The following is a 21785-nucleotide window of genomic DNA, read 5'->3' as shown; positions in this document are numbered from 1 at the left end:
GTATCTTGTTTTGCAGTTAAGGTATTCAGGTAGCAGAAGGGAACTTTTCTTTAATTCTTTACATGAAGAATGTAAAAAACTATTTCATTTCAAGGATCAAGGATTTGGCAGGGAGGGGTTGCCAAACAACTACTGATAGTTCAGATATGTCTGCACAAAAGAGCGAGTTGTTTTATTACTAAAATATTTCATTCTTTTTTTCTAGTGTATGCAAGAATAGGAAGTGGGAATGTACCAAAGATCAGTGTCTGGGCACTTGTGCTGTTTATGGAGATGGTCATTATAACACCTTTGATGACAAAAGGTTCAGCTTCAATGGAAACTGTGAATACACATTAGTCCAGGTACTGATAGTTAGCAGTAGCAAATGAAAGGTCATCTTGATCATATCTGTAAAAATAATATATTTTAAAATATTATTCTTTACCCAGGACCACTGTGGGAAAAGTGGCACAGTCAACGGGACCTTCAGGGTTGTCACTGAAAATATTCCCTGCGGCAACACTGGGACAACTTGCTCAAAATCTATCAAAGTTTTCTTAGAGGTAAGAAGGTTTTGCATATAGACCAGTTTTGTTTTGTACCTGCTAAGGCTTAGGAGAAGCCTAGATTTCTATTGCTGCAAAGAATTCGGAAAATATTTTAAAAAGCAATTCAACTAGTAAATTAGGTTTACATCAGATTAAAGTGAAATATTTGGTAGACCTTCCTACCTTTCTATGTTTTCCACTTCCCGCACTATCTTACACCATCCTTGGGAAAAAGAAAGGTCTAAAGGCAGAAACTTAGCCTGTTGTGTCAGAAGATTCTTTTATTGTATGCTGTGTAGTTCCTCCATGACAGTCAAAAGACGTTTTTTGGCCTACACCATTTAAAGTATCTGTTACCCCACTGCAGGAACCTGAGATTTGAACTGTATTGCTTTGATTTACTGCATTTTGATTATTTGTTTTCATGATATAAATGATTCATAGTACTCTTAAAAGCAGAAAAAACGTGTTTCAGAGCACAGCAGCAGGTACTGAGCTCCTTTCTCCTTACCTTTTCCTCCTGTTTCAGAGCTATGAACTGATCCTTGGTGAGGAGCGTGTCAGTGTTGTGAAGAGAGGACAGAATGATGAGGTGCCATACACAGTCCGCTACATGGGGATGTACCTGGTAGTTGAGACCAAAAGCGGCCTGATCCTCATGTGGGACAAGAAAACCAGCATGTTCATTAAGCTCAGCCCTGGTTTCAAGGTGCGGAACTAGCGGTTCGGTGGCAATTCACTGTCCACATTTGACTGGGTGTGAACCTTGTTGAGACCCTGCCAGGATCCCAAATAGTGATGTCTCTAGCATTCCTGCAGTTCATCCCCCATTGCTTTCCATTCTTCTGGTACCTCTGGAAGCCATGTCATCATCCCGCTGCCGTTCTGAGCTTGGAAGCCAGCTTCCAGCACCTGTTTGGCCTGACAGAACTTGAGTTGGCAAAACACTATTTTCGACTTGACTTTGTTGAAATTACAAACTGAACCTTGTTAAAGGTTATCATACTTACTAAAATTACATAACTACATGTGTTTAAATTGACTGAATAGGTTTGATCTTGAAAATAATCCATTGTTTCCAGTTCTCATTGACACACAAATTATCACACGTCAAGAACAAGGAAGTGTATTATGAGTGACTATTATGGGTGAAAGCCTCTTGTATGCCACCAAGTATTTGTCAAGCATGTAACTACACAGATGATAAGGAAAATGAATTCTTAATTTCATACTCCTTCTCTTAGCTTACGATATTTAAGCACTAAAAACTGCAGTAAATACAGGATTTGCTATCTTATACCACAATGACATTTAAATTAGGTATTTAAACTAAGTGTAATTTAGAACTAGATAGACCAAGTTCTTTCCGTACCAAAGGTTCTTTTCCTGCCTCACTCACTGGCATTTTATAAAAATAGCAGTAATATAAAAAGTATGCACCTTAGTTTCATAGAAAAAGCATGTATTGCAGCCTCTCACAGTTGGACAGATCCATACATTCAGAATGAGGGATATTTCTGGATGCATAAGGAAAATGTAATTTCTTAATATACCTGTGAGCAGACTTAATGGTAAAGACTCAATGAATAGATTGGGTGGCTGAACTGGTAATACTTAATAGTTAGAAGGTTGAGGGTTTTTATATGTATAGATACTGTATAAAACAAGGCTTAAATGAAAAGCTCAATCAGCTGTTAGTCCTGATTTCCTTGTTAAAAATATACCTCAAAGATGGAAGGTTATGATGACTAAGATGGTTTTATTGTTCATATTTAAAAGAAAAAAGTTAAGAACAGTATCCTTCTAGCCTCACTGGTCATATTCTGTTCCTCTATTCCAGAGTATGAAGATGTTCAGGACTGATAGAATGGAATGCCACCATTCTAAGAGCTGAATTTCAAGTATTATTTCAGTCTCAGATTTTGTTTCAAGTTTTCTCACATCCATTATTCTTTTATTTACTTCCTTTTGCAGGGCCAGGTGTGCGGTCTTTGTGGAAATTATGATGGCAACAGCATCAATGACTTTACTACAAGGAGTCAGTCTGTAGTAGAGAATGTCCTAGAGTTTGGAAACAGCTGGAAAGTATCCTCTACATGCCCTGATGCTTCCAGTGTCAAGGACCCATGTTCTACCAACCCTTATCGGAAGTCCTGGTCAGAGAAGCAGTGTAGCATCATCAACAGCAATGTTTTTGCTGCCTGTCACTCTCAGGTATTACCAGGGCAGAAGTTTACTGTGTGAAAACTAAGTCTGTGGGTTGTTGAAGGTGCTATTCTCATAGGTTTTAACATGCATGCCTCGTTTCTTAACATGTTTCACTTCAAATTGTGCCAGGAAAACTCCAGTCTGAATCGCTCTCAATGGGACAGGTTTATAGTCCTACTTGTAAGAAATAAAAAGACATTTACAAAAGAAAAATAATTACAAAAGAATAATAATTTCATAATTACTATTTATTTCCTCGCAGCCTGACTTAAATAAAAATTCTCATATACCAGGTAGAGGAGACAAGCTCAATGGAATGAAGTATCAGCATAGCCTTTACCTGACGTTTTCGGGTAACTGTTGCCTAATATTTTTTAATCAATGTAATCTTACACCAGGATACAAGTCTGAGGTTCTAAAAATCTAGTAATACATCATTTGCATGTATCATTTGGCATCACCTCAGGTGTCTTACAGTGTCTTTGAAAAGAAAAATAAGTTATCAATGTAGGCCTTTCCTCTGGTATACTACAATTGTTAGAAAACTACTCTAGCAAAGGTAAGAAATTATTTAGAAGGAAGGATGCATAGTATTATATTTCTGTTTAATAACAGGTTGAACCAGCAAAATACTACCAAGCATGTGTGAGTGACGCTTGTGCCTGTGACACTGGAGGAGACTGTGATTGCTTTTGTACAGCAGTAGCTGCCTATGCTCAAGCATGTAGTGAAGTTGGTGTATGCGTAGCCTGGAGAAGCCCAACAATTTGTCGTAAGTTTTATGTCATAAACAATTCTGAAAGTGTAGCTAAACGTACAGAATCTTACATATGTGCATTCATATCTCACTGTGTAGATTTTTCATGCTACTTGCTCTTTTTTTTTTTCCCCTGAACATCTTCAACTGTCTGTTTCTCCTCAGCACTGTTTTGTGATTACTATAACCAGCAAGGAGAATGTGAATGGCACTATAAGCCTTGTGGTGCTTCCTGTATGAAGACCTGTAAAAACCCAAGTGGAAAATGCCTCAATGACCTGCCAGGTTTAGAAGGTAAAAATAGCTGCAAGTACCTCCGAGTGGGTACATTTTAAATTGTCTTTAATGAAGGGTATTTCCTCCATCAGTAGCATTTGCACAATTCAATTTTCTCTAATATCATTACATCCACATGAATGGAGACAGAGTATTGAAACTGGGGTAAGAAGATCTCTAGGATTAAGTTCTTATGGAAGGGCTCTGCTAATGCTACTAACTCTGCATTACTTCCTAGAGCTATTGCAAAACATAAAGTAAAAACATTATGACTATTAAAAACAAGACTTGTAAATACATTTGGTGCAAATAAACCTTTGCTGACTGTATCTCATTCTTACTCTTTCCACCTTCAGGCTGCTACCCTAACTGCCCACCAGACAAGCCATATTTTCATGAGGATCAGATGAAGTGTGTTAGCCTCTGTGACTGTTATGATGAAGAAGAAGACGGAAAGATATATAAACGGGATGAATGTAATACCTGGTAAGACTTGGCATACCAGTCTTGTCATATACAAGGGAAAAAAGATCAGAATTCCAGGGGGAAGTTGTATGTCCCTGTTACGTGCAGGATCAGTTTGTGCTACCTGAGAAAAAATAATGCCTTACAATCTAATGCCAGTTTTCCTGCTACGCAAATCAGGTTTTATGTGATTTTATGTTCTATTGAATTTGTTCCTAATTATATTGTAAATCCTCAGCACAAAGATACATCAAGAACAAGAAGTCCTTTATAACTAGGCTATCTCTATTTCACGTTCCTGTGGCAGGAAAAATGTTGTGTGCCATGAGTAAAGATATTTATTAATAACCTGCTTCCAAGGATTTTATTACATACTTGCATCATTTGAGCATTTAGACTCGCCTTTTATGCCTTCTATTTATAACAAAAACATTGCAAATGCAAGGAAAGTGATATGAGGGAAAAAAGGAAAGTCTTCCTTAAGACTTCTACCTCTAAGTTTGCATAATATTTAACTTCTATTTATAAGTTCAGGTTTAATATAAAGGAAGAGTTTGGAAAATAATGGCTAAAAAGGAGCCAAAATGAACAGAACACTAGTAATAAACAGAAAGTGCTTTGCCTTTTGATGCCAGTATCTGTCAGAAAGATGACTAATAAAATTACATCACAATCACAAAATATATGGGTTTTTATGCTTTCTGTTTCAGTGAGTGCACATCAGAAGGTTTACAGTGCAAGTTTGATGAAAAAGGTAAGACAGCTAAGAAAAATTATTTAGAAAAAGAAATATTAGATACTGTATTTTCATAGATGCCTGAACTGACAATAAACTTCTTCTGAATTACAGCCTGCAACTGCATTTATGAAGGGAATAGCTATAAATATGGTGAACTCATCTACAACACCACAGATGGAACTGGATGGTGTTTCAGTGCAACATGCGATGTCAATGGAACAATAAGCAGAAACATCTTTAAATGTGGCATTTTTACAACAACCCCATTTACATTTTCCACAAGTCAGCCCACAACTACTGCTTCAGGTATGCATGAATAATCTTTAAAATAACTCAAAATTGTCTAAAAGTGACTAAAAATTACCTGAAAGGCAGAACCTTTTCTTTAGCCAATGGTACCTCATTTTACTTGAAACTGTTGATTTCTACTGGAGCCACCAATTCACCTGGCAGCTTTAGTTGAAAAAGCAGACAATAGTTAAGGATGTAGAAATGAACACAACATTTCTTCCAAACTCAGCCTTCTCTGTTTCACCATGGTGTTCCCAGGGGAAAAATTAATAGAGTTTATTAATCATTGCATCCTGGAGAATCTTTTCATTTACTTGCAAAATAACCCAGCAGTTCGAGACCAGCTTCTGAAAATATGAAAGACAATTGCTCCCATTTCTTAAATTACTGAGCACATAAGCACAAACTGAAGATAAGAAATTTAGTCTGAGGGAATGTTTCAACTATTTATAATCCTTCTTTGGAACCTTTCCTAATTGTTTTTAATACCCAAATCAACTGTTTCCTTCTACTCCTGGAGTACACTGCTACATTATTCCTGCAGTTAATTAATTATAGTGACCAAATTCTAAGGAACTGTGAGAAATATATCCACAAAATTATATTACAGCAAGAACTAAATATGCAAAATTAAATCTTTTATTAAGTAACATTGATATTGAGAAAGTCATCTCTATTGCACGTGGTTATCTTCATAATGCCAGGAATATGAAGTCTTATTAAAATACATAGAAGACACCTATTAGATGATATATTTCATATATACTATATGTATATTCTCTATTATAAGGTACTGTATATAAAATACATATGTTAAATATATATTTATGTTTTATATTTATTTTATGTTACATGTGTTAATATTAAACCAAGTAGAAAAATTGGTAAACTTTTAATTACGAATAATTTTTTTTTTAATTTTTAATTAAAACTTTAATTAAAACTTTTAATTAAGTAGTAAAAATTTTAAAGTCTGCATGGTTATGCAGTTCAGTGTAATTAAATACAGACAATACAAAGGAGAATAAAACCTCTCTACTTATACCATAGCACTTGTGAGATCTATTATCTAAGCAGTGACATACTGTGCAAAAGACATCAGACTACCAATATTTAGCTACAAAAATTTAATAGATATTGAAGAAAGTATCTCTACAATAATAATATGGGTAAAAGATCAAAACCTACTTTAGCAATTAAGCTTGAGACTGCCAAAGCAAGTTCATTGAAATTAAAACACTACATAATATTAAAAAATATATACAACCAAAAAAAAGGTATGGAGGATGAATAATTTCTTCCTGGAACTCTCTTTAGTAAGAACAGACAAAACTTATGTTTCCTCCTTTAAATTACAGAAATGACAACCGCAACACCAGTGACAACTGTATGTGTAAAAAATATCTGTGTGTGGTCAGAATGGTATGATTCCACTCAGCCTGAAAACAAAGAGGACAGTGGAGATTATGAAACATTTCAAAATCTCAAGGATAAAGGATACAGTGTATGTACAAACCCAAGCGAAGTTCAATGCAGAGCCAAAGAACACCCCGATACTGCAATTACCAACCTTAACCAAACAGTAGAGTGTAGTCAAAGCACAGGATTAATATGCAATAACCGGGACCAAAAATCTACACAGTGCTATAATTATGAAATCAGAATATCATGCTGCAGATACATGCCATGTTCAGAAGTACAAACTACAACACCACCAACGACAAGAGAATTCACAACTACTGCCGTAGAATCAACACCATTTACAGTACAGACAACGATGATACCAACAACACAGAAACAAGAAAGTGAACTAACTACAACACCACTGAGAGACAGGGACAGAGAAAGCACAACTCCTCTGAGCGAAACGTCAGTAACAGCAACGACATCACAAGTTTCAACAACAGGTTACCAAATCACAACTACTACAGGAGAAACCTCCACTGCAGTAACCCAAGTGTCATCATCACCCAATACCATTTCCACTCTCCCAGAATCAACCGTAGAAACCACTGCTGCCACCACAATAACCTCCAGTACTACTGCCCTGCCAACACAAGGCACAACTATCACTACACCGCGACCAAAAGTGCCTACCCAAGCTACCACCGTTGTCAGGACCTCCATAGGAAGCACCACTACAATAACAGAAGAAACTCTTCCAACTGTATTGTCCACTGTTGCTGTTCAAACAACATCACCAATTACTGCCTCCACCCCTGAAATCAAAATAAGAACCACTGTTGGAACAACAGCTGTTCCCAGCACCCCAGCCAGAGAGGGCACAACCTTCATCGCCACCACCACCAGCACCTCTCCCCCTCAGACTGAAGGCACAACCACCATCACTCCACCCTCAACAACAGTGCCCACGCCAGAGACAAGCACTGCCAGCACCTCCAGGACCACTGCAGGAAGCACCACAAGAGCCTCAACCACCACAGCTCCAGGAGAAACCTCCACTGTGCCAACCCAGGCTCCAACATCTCCCACAACAACGCCTGAAAGCAAAATAAGAACCACTGTTGGAACAACAGCTGTTCCCAGCACCCCAGCCAGAGAGGGCACAACCTTCATCGCCACCACCACCAGCACCTCTCCTCCTCAGACTGAAGGCACAACCACCGTCATCCCAACAACAACAACAGTGACCACGCCAGCCACCACCACTATCCGTACCTCCAATACAACAGACAACTGTGTGGTAGAGCGCTGTGCCTGGACACAGTGGTTTAACGTGGATTCCCCTACGCCAGGCAGTGAAAATGGAGATGTAGAGACTTTTGAAAACATCCGAGCTGCTGGGTATGAGTTGTGTGACAAGCCACGAGATATCAAGTGCCGAGCTAAAGATTACGCTGACAGTATTGTGAAAATAATGGGACAGAAATTTGAGTGCAGCCTTGAGAGGGGGTTAGTGTGCAGAAATAAGGATCAGACAATGAAGTACCCCACGTGTTTTGACTACGAGGTCTCAGTGCTGTGCTGTGACCGAAAACACTGTCAGACAACAGTAGCAACCACAGGAACCACTGTAAGCACTGCCACGACATACTCCTCAGAAACGACCACAGTAGCAACCAAAACTGCAGCAACAACTGCAGTGCCTACGGCTCCACAGCGAGAAAAAACAACTGCAGGAACAACTGCCTACACAACAGAAGGAATCACGTCAAGATACACAGTGCCCACACCAGAGACAAGCACTGCCAGCACCTCCAGGACCACTGCAGGAAGCACCACAAGAGCCTCAGCCACCACAGCTCCAGGAGAAACCTCCACTGTGCCAACCCAGGCTCCAACATCTCCCACAACAACGCCTGAAATCAAAATAAGAACCACTGTTGGAACAACAGCTGTTCCCAGCACCCCAGCCAGAGAGGGCACAACCTTCATCGCCACCACCACCAGCACCTCTCCCCCTCAGACTGAAGGCACAACCACCATCACTCCACCCTCAACAACAGTGCCCACGCCAGAGACAAGCACTGCCAGCACCTCCAGGACCACTGCAGGAAGCACCACAAGAGCCTCAGCCACCACAGCTCCAGGAGAAACCTCCACTGTGCCAACCCAGGCTCCAACATCTCCCACAACAACGCCTGAAATCAAAATAAGAACCACTGTTGGAACAACAGCTGTTCCCAGCACCCCAGCCAGAGAGGGCACAACCTTCATCGCCACCACCACCAGCACCTCTCCCCCTCAGACTGAAGGCACAACCACCATCACTCCACCCTCAACAACAGTGCCCACGCCAGAGACAAGCACTGCCAGCACCTCCAGGACCACTGCAGGAAGCACCACAAGAGCCTCAACCACCACAGCTCCAGGAGAAACCTCCACTGTGCCAACCCAGGCTCCAACATCTCCCACAACAACGCCTGAAATCAAAATAAGAACCACTGTTGGAACAACAGCTGTTCCCAGCACCCCAGCCAGAGAGGGCACAACCTTCATCGCCACCACCACCAGCACCTCTCCCCCTCAGACTGAAGGCACAACCACCATCACTCCACCCTCAACAACAGTGCCCACGCCAGAGACAAGCACTGCCAGCACCTCCAGGACCACTGCAGGAAGCACCACAAGAGCCTCAACCACCACAGCTCCAGGAGAAACCTCCACTGTGCCAACCCAGGCTCCAACATCTCCCACAACAACGCCTGAAATCAAAATAAGAACCACTGTTGGAACAACAGCTGTTCCCAGCACCCCAGCCAGAGAGGGCACAACCTTCATCGCCACCACCACCAGCACCTCTCCCCCTCAGACTGAAGGCACAACCACCATCACTCCACCCTCAACAACAGTGCCCACGCCAGAGACAAGCACTGCCAGCACCTCCAGGACCACTGCAGGAAGCACCACAAGAGCTTCAGCCACCACAGCTCCAGGAGAAACCTCCACTGTGCCAACCCAGGCTCCAACATCTCCCACAACAACGCCTGAAATCAAAATAAGAACCACTGTTGGAACAACAGCTGTTCCCAGCACCCCAGCCAGAGAGGGCACAACCTTCATCGCCACCACCACCAGCACCTCTCCCCCTCAGACTGAAGGCACAACCACCATCACTCCACCCTCAACAACAGTGCCCACGCCAGAGACAAGCACTGCCAGCACCTCCAGGACCACTGCAGGAAGCACCACAAGAGCCTCAGCCACCACAGCTCCAGGAGAAACCTCCACTGTGCCAACCCAGGCTCCAACATCTCCCACAACACCCTCGGAAATCAAAATAAGAACCACTGTTGGAACAACAGCTGTTCCCAGCACCCCAGCCAGAGAGGGCACAACCTTCATCGCCACCACCACCAGCACCTCTCCCCCTCAGACTGAAGGCACAACCACCATCACTCCACCCTCAACAACAGTGCCCACGCCAGAGACAAGCACTGCCAGCACCTCCAGGACCACTGCAGGAAGCACCACAAGAGCCTCAGCCACCACAGCTCCAGGAGAAACCTCCACTGTGCCAACCCAGGCTCCAACATCTCCCACAACAACGCCTGAAATCAAAATAAGAACCACTGTTGGAACAACAGCTGTTCCCAGCACCCCAGCCAGAGAGGGCACAACCTTCATCGCCACCACCACCAGCACCTCTCCCCCTCAGACTGAAGGCACAACCACCATCACTCCACCCTCAACAACAGTGCCCACGCCAGAGACAAGCACTGCCAGCACCTCCAGGACCACTGCAGGAAGCACCACAAGAGCCTCAGCCACCACAGCTCCAGGAGAAACCTCCACTGTGCCAACCCAGGCTCCAACATCTCCCACAACAACGCCTGAAATCAAAATAAGAACCACTGTTGGAACAACAGCTGTTCCCAGCACCCCAGCCAGAGAGGGCACAACCTTCATCGCCACCACCACCAGCACCTCTCCCCCTCAGACTGAAGGCACAACCACCATCACTCCACCCTCAACAACAGTGCCCACGCCAGAGACAAGCACTGCCAGCACCTCCAGGACCACTGCAGGAAGCACCACAAGAGCTTCAGCCACCACAGCTCCAGGAGAAACCTCCACTGTGCCAACCCAGGCTCCAACATCTCCCACAACAACGCCTGAAATCAAAATAAGAACCACTGTTGGAACAACAGCTGTTCCCAGCACCCCAGCCAGAGAGGGCACAACCTTCATCGCCACCACCACCAGCACCTCTCCCCCTCAGACTGAAGGCACAACCACCATCACTCCACCCTCAACAACAGTGCCCACGCCAGAGACAAGCACTGCCAGCACCTCCAGGACCACTGCAGGAAGCACCACAAGAGCCTCAGCCACCACAGCTCCAGGAGAAACCTCCACTGTGCCAACCCAGGCTCCAACATCTCCCACAACAACGCCTGAAATCAAAATAAGAACCACTGTTGGAACAACAGCTGTTCCCAGCACCCCAGCCAGAGAGGGCACAACCTTCATCGCCACCACCACCAGCACCTCTCCCCCTCAGACTGAAGGCACAACCACCATCACTCCACCCTCAACAACAGTGCCCACGCCAGAGACAAGCACTGCCAGCACCTCCAGGACCACTGCAGGAAGCACCACAAGAGCCTCAACCACCACAGCTCCAGGAGAAACCTCCACTGTGCCAACCCAGGCTCCAACATCTCCCACAACAACGCCTGAAATCAAAATAAGAACCACTGTTGGAACAACAGCTGTTCCCAGCACCCCAGCCAGAGAGGGCACAACCTTCATCGCCACCACCACCAGCACCTCTCCCCCTCAGACTGAAGGCACAACCACCATCACTCCACCCTCAACAACAGTGCCCACGCCAGAGACAAGCACTGCCAGCACCTCCAGGACCACTGCAGGAAGCACCACAAGAGCTTCAGCCACCACAGCTCCAGGAGAAACCTCCACTGTGCCAACCCAGGCTCCAACATCTCCCACAACAACGCCTGAAATCAAAATAAGAACCACTGTTGGAACAACAGCTGTTCCCAGCACCCCAGCCAGAGAGGGCACAACCTTCATCGCCACCACCACCAGCACCTCTCCCCCTCAGACTGAAGGCACAACCACCATCACTCCACCCTCAACAACAGTGCCCACGCCAGAGACAAGCACTGCCAGCACCTCCAGGACCACTGCAGGAAGCACCACAAGAGCCTCAGCCACCACAGCTCCAGGAGAAACCTCCACTGTGCCAACCCAGGCTCCAACATCTCCCACAACAACGCCTGAAATCAAAATAAGAACCACTGTTGGAACAACAGCTGTTCCCAGCACCCCAGCCAGAGAGGGCACAACCTTCATCGCCACCACCACCAGCACCTCTCCCCCTCAGACTGAAGGCACAACCACCATCACTCCACCCTCAACAACAGTGCCCACGCCAGAGACAAGCACTGCCAGCACCTCCAGGACCACTGCAGGAAGCACCACAAGAGCCTCAGCCACCACAGCTCCAGGAGAAACCTCCACTGTGCCAACCCAGGCTCCAACATCTCCCACAACAACGCCTGAAATCAAAATAAGAACCACTGTTGGAACAACAGCTGTTCCCAGCACCCCAGCCAGAGAGGGCACAACCTTCATCGCCACCACCACCAGCACCTCTCCCCCTCAGACTGAAGGCACAACCACCATCACTCCACCCTCAACAACAGTGCCCACGCCAGAGACAAGCACTGCCAGCACCTCCAGGACCACTGCAGGAAGCACCACAAGAGCCTCAGCCACCACAGCTCCAGGAGAAACCTCCACTGTGCCAACCCAGGCTCCAACATCTCCCACAACAACGCCTGAAATCAAAATAAGAACCACTGTTGGAACAACAGCTGTTCCCAGCACCCCAGCCAGAGAGGGCACAACCTTCATCGCCACCACCACCAGCACCTCTCCCCCTCAGACTGAAGGCACAACCACCATCACTCCACCCTCAACAACAGTGCCCACGCCAGAGACAAGCACTGCCAGCACCTCCAGGACCACTGCAGGAAGCACCACAAGAGCCTCAGCCACCACAGCTCCAGGAGAAACCTCCACTGTGCCAACCCAGGCTCCAACATCTCCCACAACAACGCCTGAAATCAAAATAAGAACCACTGTTGGAACAACAGCTGTTCCCAGCACCCCAGCCAGAGAGGGCACAACCTTCATCGCCACCACCACCAGCACCTCTCCCCCTCAGACTGAAGGCACAACCACCATCACTCCACCCTCAACAACAGTGCCCACGCCAGAGACAAGCACTGCCAGCACCTCCAGGACCACTGCAGGAAGCACCACAAGAGCCTCAGCCACCACAGCTCCAGGAGAAACCTCCACTGTGCCAACCCAGGCTCCAACATCTCCCACAACACCCTCGGAAATCAAAATAAGAACCACTGTTGGAACAACAGCTGTTCCCAGCACCCCAGCCAGAGAGGGCACAACCTTCATCGCCACCACCACCAGCACCTCTCCCCCTCAGACTGAAGGCACAACCACCATCACTCCACCCTCAACAACAGTGCCCACGCCAGAGACAAGCACTGCCAGCACCTCCAGGACCACTGCAGGAAGCACCACAAGAGCCTCAGCCACCACAGCTCCAGGAGAAACCTCCACTGTGCCAACCCAGGCTCCAACATCTCCCACAACAACGCCTGAAATCAAAATAAGAACCACTGTTGGAACAACAGCTGTTCCCAGCACCCCAGCCAGAGAGGGCACAACCTTCATCGCCACCACCACCAGCACCTCTCCCCCTCAGACTGAAGGCACAACCACCATCACTCCACCCTCAACAACAGTGCCCACGCCAGAGACAAGCACTGCCAGCACCTCCAGGACCACTGCAGGAAGCACCACAAGAGCCTCAGCCACCACAGCTCCAGGAGAAACCTCCACTGTGCCAACCCAGGCTCCAACATCTCCCACAACACCCTCGGAAATCAAAATAAGAACCACTGTTGGAACAACAGCTGTTCCCAGCACCCCAGCCAGAGAGGGCACAACCATCATCACTACACCAACCAGCACTGCCTCCACTTCACCTGACATAAAATCTAGAACCACTACTAGCCCCTCATCTGTGTTCACTACCACTCGTCCGCAGTCTTGGACTACCACTGGTGTTACAGAAACTTTAACAACATTCTTTTCTCCTACTCAAGAAAATATGTTTACAACAGTTTTCTCAAGCACCACTGTCAATCCAGGTATGTCATTGTCTACTTTATGTTTTCAACCAGCCTTTTCTTCATACCAACATTCTCATCTTTGTTTTGTGTGGCTTCTTCTATTAAACCAGTCTCTTATTGTATGACTCTATGACCGTTGATATTCCTTAAAACACATAAACCAATTTTTAACCAATCTACCCATTTTTTACTCGTATCTATATTTGACAGCTTTGTTAACTTCATAGTATTAATTCTTACTTCAATGGAGAAAGTTGAATCTTTTGAAAAGTTTAGAGGTAACTCTCTTAAGATTTGCCAAAATCCAGATGTTAATCAATGTATAATGACAAAATTTCCACAGTCTCCACATTTGAATAGGTCAACTATTTGAATGCAACAAAAATTCACTTGGTTCGCCAAATGTTGAATAGGCCTCTTGAATATGTTAAAATTATTAGATCAAAAATCTGTACTTTCAAACTAAACTATTATTTGTGCTCAACAGTAACTTCAACTCGTACATCACAATCAAGTCATGTTACAACAAGCTCTCCTTCAACCTTCAGTTCTTCCACCAGCTCATCTGTTACATCCAGCAAAATAACTCCATGCTTTTGTCATGTGTTTGAAACTTTATTTTCTCCTGGTAAGTGTCTTATTTTATGATCATTAAAAAATTCATGAGCAATATAAGCCCTTAAGACTCTATTTGATTGAAGATAACCACTCAAAACCATTTAAAAATAGAACTTGTAAAAGATGAATACACATTATAGTTTCACAGTATTTTGTTGCTTTTTCTCCCTATGGATTTCATTCTTGTAATTTGTCCTTTAATTTTCATCTACAGGGGAAGTGGTATACAACAGAACAGATAGAGCTGGCTGTAATTTTTATGCACTTTGCAGCAAGGAATGTGAGATTGAGCCCTTCCAGGGACCATGTCCTCTGACAACCCCTGTTCCTTCAGTCGCCTCCTCAACTACATCACCAGCTGCCTCACCAACCACAGCAACAACCCTCACAACTTCAGTAGAAAGAAACTGTACTGATGTCAATCCTGCAAGAAAGGTAGTTCCCGTCCCTACTTTCTAATACACCACTTTGGCAAAACCGGGCAAATTTCTGTCCTTTAACGGCCAGTTCAAATCAACCTCTGTGTGTCTCAATAACAAAGTTGGTTATGTAACAGATGACCTGGTAGCACACAGTTATTTAATGTGGCATTACCAGATTTCAAGGTCTGGTCTAGGTGGAAAAGCTCACTAAGACCATGGCAGAGACTTTTAGTTTAATAAAAGTCATTTAAATTTCATAGCTATAAGTAGACTACCCATGAAATATAAAACACCATTCTTTTTATGTAGAAGAAAATTCTGTAGTTGTTCTGAGCATACCTGTTCTTAAATGATGTGCTAAAACATCTCCACTCTGAATTTCCTACTAATTTTGAGAGTATATCTTATGTTAAAACTGAACAACTAGGATGAAGAAGCATTTAAGAATAAATGATTTACATATTTTCAGCCTGGAGAGGAGTGGATAGATGAATGCCAGAAGTGTGTCTGTGACTCCCTCACCACTACTGTGCAGTGCCAGCCGCTCCCATGCCAAACAGCTCAGCAAACAGTTTGTGACCTAGGATTTGTTTCCATGGCTGTACTACCACAAAAAGACCCATGTTGTCCTGAATTTGAATGCCGTAAGTATTAAAAATACATGTATAAATACCACAGTGGTATATAAATTACATTTGCACTTCTGTTAACATCTAAGGGAGTTCTTAACGTATCACAATAACAGCAAAATCTTTCATAAATTGTTCTCTCAGTGAACACACAACAATTTTTGGCTAAATGTGCATTAAAGCTTTGTTTTAAAAAAATAATGTTATTTTCATTTAACTTTGATGAGAGAATGGGTGGGGGAGCTGAATAATATTTTGAACATTCACTGGTCTATGTAGTTCAACTATCTCTGTACCTGTAATTATAAATGTTATCAATGCATCTTTTTCATGTTATTAATGGAACATTGGAGCACATTAACCTTAGCCTAAATGCAACTAAAGCAAGATTCATAAACATAAGTCACTAAAAATCTTAACAGTTGACTACAAGACCAAGTAACAGGAAGCAATAGTATAAAGTGAATTGTAATCAGTAACTGAATTGACAGTGTATGAAAAGTAATAATTATACTTACACTTGCCCCAGATGATCATGAACATAAAAAAATATTAGTTATAAAGTTAAATTTATAAACATATGCTTTTATATACATGTATTTTATGTACCTATACTTGTGCAAAAGAATAAAAAGAAAAAAGTACCCATAAATTAGGCCTGAGACAGGAAAGTCAAAACAAAGGAACAGGCAAGTTTGAAGCAGTTCTGTGAATGACATAGATGGGTTCTGCCATGTTGTCAGATTTACATTACCACAGTAGGAATGCCTTTTTCCACAGAGTCAATCTTCTGTACAAGCCATGTTCTGAAAGGTCATAAAGAATCAATAACTGAAGCATCTTTGTATATCACTGGACTCCTAGGGTTCGAAGAGGAAACAACTAATTTAATTGGAATCAGACTGAATTTAAATTGAACCACATATTGAAAGGGTAAAAACCAGATTTTTCAGGCATAGCTTGAGTTTTAAGCCATTCCTCTCCAACTCTTCCTGCTAATTTTAATGATGAAACTTTATTTAAACATTCAGCTACACTATATATGAAGTCTAAGCACATAGTTAGATTGAATTCAAATTTTCCATACTCTCTGTGTTACTAACGAAACCTGATAACATCTTGACTTCTCAGGAAGTCTCACAATTTGAGTTATTCTGGAATACAATTTTTGTTTTGTTTTTCAGAACCAATACCTGATGTCTGTGTGATTAATGGAACATTGTACACGGTAAGAATGATGTAGCAGTATACTGCTAGAAGTGAAAAGTACATCCTTTCTACCAAAATAAACTTTGGGAAAGTTCTTTTCCCAGTACATGTGTTTGGGGGTTTCTCTCTCTAGCCCTTAATTGGAAGTTTTTTGGGTAAAGTCAAAATCAAATTTGTCACAGAATGAGTAGTATAAAACAAGAATGCACCATTTTTAGTTATGTACTGTCTTTTAAAGCTTCGTCACACTTCTTTAATTAATGACTTTGCCAGACAATCTGATGAATATTTCAATTGCTCTTTGAAATAAACCCAGAGAACCTTAAAAAAAACCCCTAACATTTTCGATTTAATTGATACCTAAACCCTTTTGCTAAAATTGGTACTTAGGTCAGTAACACATAATTTAAATATCAGCACTGGAGTCTTTGGGGATACATTTCGGAAAGACTAAAATCCATATGTAAATTTAGATCTCTGCTTATGTATCTGCATTTGTAAAGCCTTATTTTAATCCCCCTTTTAAAATTATAATTAATAATATAACAATATTTAATAATTTATAATACTAAATATAATAATTTATAATACTTATAATTTATAAGTAATAATATATTAAATTATAACCACTGAACATAACTTACAGAGAAAAGATGTTCATAATGGAGCACTGAAAAGCTGGTAAAATAATTAGACACTACAAACTAGTCTTACTTTAATTTCATTAATTTACTGCGTTTACATTGCTTCATTTAGTTTCCTTTTAATACAAACTCTCCTACAGGGCATGAAGCCAAAAAAGTCGTATGTTCAAAAAGAATTTGAAAACTGTTGTACTTGTGTTTCAGCAACCTTAATGGTGCTCAGCAATGCTTTCAACTCTGCCTTTATATTATATAGAAACTGCTGGCATTTGAATTTATTTTTTTTTCTGTCTTGCAGGTTGGAAAGTCAGTAGTAATTGATTCATGTAAGAAGTGTACCTGCAGTTCTGAGAAAGATCCAGAGACTAATGCAAACATTATGCATTGTGAAACAGTCCAGTGTGAGACATCTTGCCCACTGGTGAGTTCAGGATCTTTAGGCTGCCCACTCAGCTACGGCAAGACTAGAATTCTCCATCACCAATACTTTCTCCTTCGTCTCTTTCCGAGTAGGGTTACCAATACATGACTGAGGAAGGAGAGTGCTGCGGGAAGTGTATTGAAGTGGCTTGCAAAGTCAAACTCAGGAACAACACTGTTCATGTGCTCAACGTAAGTATTCCTTTCATTTTGAGATCTCTCTGTTAGCCCATACAAGTTAGAACAGCTAAGAGTCAACTCATGTCCCTTGCTGGTAAAAATAAGATACTGAAATTACTCTGAAAAATGATGTATCAGCTTTTTGAGTCGAACATTATTTGGAATCAAATTCTTGATTTTTGTGGCTAATGGAGCAATGGTTTCTAATTTGTAGTCTAAGTGTTTAGAGCCAGGATTTAAACTTTCAAGCTAGCTACAGTTTGCAGAATTTCATTTTTGCCACTTGAAAGAAGTTCTCAGAAGCATCTGAGAACCTGATCTGAGAATCTGTGAGGAGTGAGAACTTAATTAGCTCAGACATACTTGATCACAATGAAAAAAAACAACTTTTGCTTTTCTTATAAAATCTTAGGTTAACGAGATCCTGCCACTCGATCAATGCAGCCATTACAAATGTGAAAAAATTGAAGATCAGTTTGTTGCAGTCCAAACTAAGAAAGTGTGCCCTGAGTACGACCCTGAAGAGTGCGATCCTGTAAGTTTTTAATCAATTTTTCATTGACTGAATTCAGTTTAAATGAACAAGGAGGGACAATGAATACAACAAATCACTTCCACTGAAGTTGCAGGAATGTCTTAAGAACGAAACTAGGCTTGCTCTGTGATTAATAAGAAAAGCATAGTATTTTCTTATGAGGCTACTAGTATTCAAGACTCCTAGGGTGAGGATGATAAGTCATCCATTGTTTCATTCAGGGTTCATCACAGAGAAGCCTTCTGCCCAGTATCAGTAGTGCTAACTCATATTCCTATTCATGGTTGTCACCTGTGCACTAACAAATCCTCCTTCTTTACTTTTACTAAGGACGAAGCAGAGATTACATCTGATGGCTGCTGCAAAATATGTAAACGTAAGTAATGCTGTGTTTATGTGTTCTGCCTGAAAAGCACTCTATTCAGTCTGTAACTATCTTTGAGTAGATGGAAGGATTCTTCACCCACCCTATTTTTACATAGTCTATAGGCCTGTGTTTCACTGTTTATTTAAAAGAAAAATGCAATAACTTTTTTCCCGATACTGAATACCACAAATCAAACCAGCAATGCTCAGGCCTCTGCATTATCTTCCAAATGCTCCTTACAGAAATCAAAGAATAATCTGACAACTCCATATACATTACACAGTATCTACCCCATTACATACTGCAGATTCTCAGTCGTCAGACATCAAGCACTTTGAAACTGATTTGCAATTCCTTTAGTTCAGAACTAGAGAACTGAAGTATATTTTCTCTCCCTTTTTCTTATAAAGCTAAAAACTGCAGGCCTTACACCAATGAAACTGTGATCCGCCACGGTGACTGTGAGTCTTCTGAACCTGTTGAGCTGTCATATTGTGAAGGAACTTGTCCTGGCTCCTCAATGTAAGTTCTAAAAATTAATTTAACATCTCTATGGCTTCCTTTATACTGGTCTGCCAAGTTAATTCATCACCCAGGGGCACTGAGGGAGCTGGATAAAGTGCTCACAAAGCCACTTTCAACCATTTGTCAACAGTCTGGTTAACCATGGAGGTCCCAGTTGACTGCAGGTCAGCAAATGAGATGCTCATCTACAGTAAAGTTTGGAGAGAGGATACAGGGAACTGCAGGCCTGTCAGCCTGACTTTAGTGCCAGGGAAGGACATGGAGCAGATTATCTTGAGTGTGATCACAGAGTACATACAGGGTGAACAGGGGATCAGGCCCAGCCAGGATGGGCTTGGGAAAGGCAGCTGCTGCTTGACCAACCTGATCTCCTTCTATGACAGTGACTGACTTGAGGGATGAGGGAAAGGCTGTGGGTATTGTCTGCCCAGACGTTTGTAAAGCTTTTGACAGCATTTCCAACAGCATTCTCCTGGAGAAGCTGGGAGCTCATAGTTTGGACAGATGAACTGTTCACTATGTAAAAACCTGGCTGTATGGCCGGGCCCAGAGAGTGGTGTTGAGTGGAGTTACATCCAGCTGGGGAACAGTCACCAGTGGTATTCCCTGGGGCTCAGTGTTGCAAATAGTCCTGTTTTATATCTTTATCAATACTTGGGTGAGGTTCAACAAGGCTCAGTGCTGCACCCTGCCCTTGGGTCACAACACCCCACAGAGTGCTACAGGCTGACGCAGAGGGGCTGGGAATCTGCCCAGTGGAAAAGGACTTGGGGGTGCTGGTGACAGCAGCTGAAAGGAGCCAGCAGTGCCCAGGTGGCCAAGAAGACCAAGAACATTCTGGCCTGGATCAGCAATAGTGGAGCCATCAGGACCAGGACAATGTATTCAGCTACAGTGAGGCCACACCTTGAGTCCTGTGTCCAGTTCTGGGCCTCTCACTGAAAGAAAGACATTGGAGCATGTCCAGAGAAAGAAAGACATGCTGAAGCATATCCAGAGTAGGGCAACAGAGCTGGGGAAGGGCCTGGAGCACAAGCCTTGAAGAGCAGCTGAGGGAGTTGGAGGTGTTTAAGCTGGAGAAAAGGAGGCTCAGGGGAGATATTCACACTCTCTACAACTGCCTGAAAGGAGGGTGTAGTGAGATGGGGGTTGATCTCCCAGGTAACAAGTAGAGGGATGAGAGGAAATAGCTTCAAGTTGCACCAGGAGGGGTTTAGACTGGGTATTAGGAAATACCTCTTCACTGAAATGGTTGTCCAGCACTGGAACAGGCTGCCTAGGGAAGCCGTTAAGTCACCATCCCTGCAGCTATTTAAAAGACATGCAGGTGTGGCACTTAGAGACATGGTTTAGTGGACTGGCTAGTGCTGGGTTAATGCTCAGACTCAATGATCTGAAAGGTCTGTTCCAACCTACACAATCCTGTGATCACAGAATAGCAACAAATGTGTTTATATGATTCCACTAAATTGAACAGGATTCAATGGAAGCAAGAACAGTTTCACTATTGAAGACAAAGGTAACAAAAATAACATCCATAAGTGTGTGTGAGGAGGAAAAGAGGATGTAAAAAATGCTCCCCAAACCAAACCCTCCCTAAACAAAAATCACTGAGGGGGTTTTCTCTGTGTTTTTAACGAGATGCATTTTTTTCTCCCGGCGGAACACAGGTACTCTCTTGAAGCAAACCAGATGGAACACAAATGTGGTTGCTGCCAGGAACTCAGCACCCAAACAAGACAGGTGACCCTGACTTGCCGAAATGGAACCAGCATAAATTATAACTATCTCTACGTGGAAAACTGCCATTGTGTGAATGCTTGCTCTTCACAAACCACTGCAGCACGTGACTCCCAATTCCAACAATCCGCAAAATATGGCTCCCAATTGCAACAGGCTGTATCACTTGGTTCCCAATTGCAACTCAGCTGAGAATATGATCACTGAAAGAAGAAAGCAGACATCCTAGGAAAGCTGGAATCACGTCTTCCCCAGAATAACTTGTGCTCCTTCTTTAACATTCTTTTTTCATGTCTTACTTGTAAAAATAATAAAAAAAATCAATTAAATTGTAGTGTTTGGGTTTTAAATTTTACAGTATTGCAGAGTAAAAACAGATGAATGCAAAATACCTCGTAACTTACAGAAATACGCAAACACATACTTTATCACAAAACCTATTTTGGGGGTAAAAAAGAATTAAGGGGTCTCTAAAAAATAAAGCAGAAAAAGATTTCACTTAATAATCTTAGTGAAAGTGTTATTGCATATCCTTTTTATAGACACGATGGTCCTAACACATATCAAAAACACGGACAA

The 21785-nt window shown here is 42.7% G+C and overlaps 3 protein-coding genes across 3 annotated transcripts in view; all 3 read left to right on the top strand.

Moving 5' to 3' along the window:
* MUC5AC (mucin 5AC, oligomeric mucus/gel-forming) overlaps nucleotides 1–2811 on the top strand; it is a 35872-nt gene extending 33061 nt beyond the window's left edge. The window contains exons 22-25 of the mRNA XM_063399127.1: nucleotides 206–344; nucleotides 432–545; nucleotides 1060–1239; nucleotides 2505–2811. Coding sequence (XP_063255197.1) covers nucleotides 206–344; nucleotides 432–545; nucleotides 1060–1239; nucleotides 2505–2774 — 703 coding nt within the window. The 3' untranslated portion in view covers nucleotides 2775–2811. The remainder of the gene's footprint in view (nucleotides 1–205; nucleotides 345–431; nucleotides 546–1059; nucleotides 1240–2504) is intronic.
* A 190-nt stretch (nucleotides 2812–3001) lies between these two features.
* LOC134551088 (mucin-5B-like) lies at nucleotides 3002–5794 on the top strand. The gene is made up of 3 exons (XM_063398211.1): nucleotides 3002–4257; nucleotides 4947–4990; nucleotides 5087–5794. Exons 1-3 carry the CDS (start codon nucleotides 4178–4180, stop codon nucleotides 5293–5295), a joined length of 333 nt encoding a protein of 110 aa, XP_063254281.1. The 5' UTR covers nucleotides 3002–4177; the 3' UTR covers nucleotides 5296–5794.
* A 344-nt stretch (nucleotides 5795–6138) lies between these two features.
* LOC134551085 (mucin-2-like) lies at nucleotides 6139–21535 on the top strand. The gene is made up of 11 exons (XM_063398208.1): nucleotides 6139–13935; nucleotides 14405–14545; nucleotides 14750–14970; nucleotides 15427–15601; nucleotides 16771–16814; nucleotides 17738–17860; nucleotides 17953–18051; nucleotides 18452–18574; nucleotides 18905–18950; nucleotides 19352–19463; nucleotides 21137–21535. The coding sequence occupies exons 1-11, from the start codon at nucleotides 6627–6629 to the stop codon at nucleotides 21396–21398; spliced, it is 8655 nt and encodes a 2884-aa protein (XP_063254278.1). The 5' UTR covers nucleotides 6139–6626; the 3' UTR covers nucleotides 21399–21535.
* Nucleotides 21536–21785: the final 250 nt, after the last annotated feature.

The sequence above is a fragment of the Prinia subflava genome, chromosome 5, assembly GCF_021018805.1.
Source record: "Prinia subflava isolate CZ2003 ecotype Zambia chromosome 5, Cam_Psub_1.2, whole genome shotgun sequence".
NCBI classification, from domain to species: domain Eukaryota; kingdom Metazoa; phylum Chordata; class Aves; order Passeriformes; family Cisticolidae; genus Prinia; species Prinia subflava.
The sequence above is the reverse complement of the archived record's forward strand: the minus strand, read 5'-3'. Positions and strand labels throughout refer to the sequence as shown.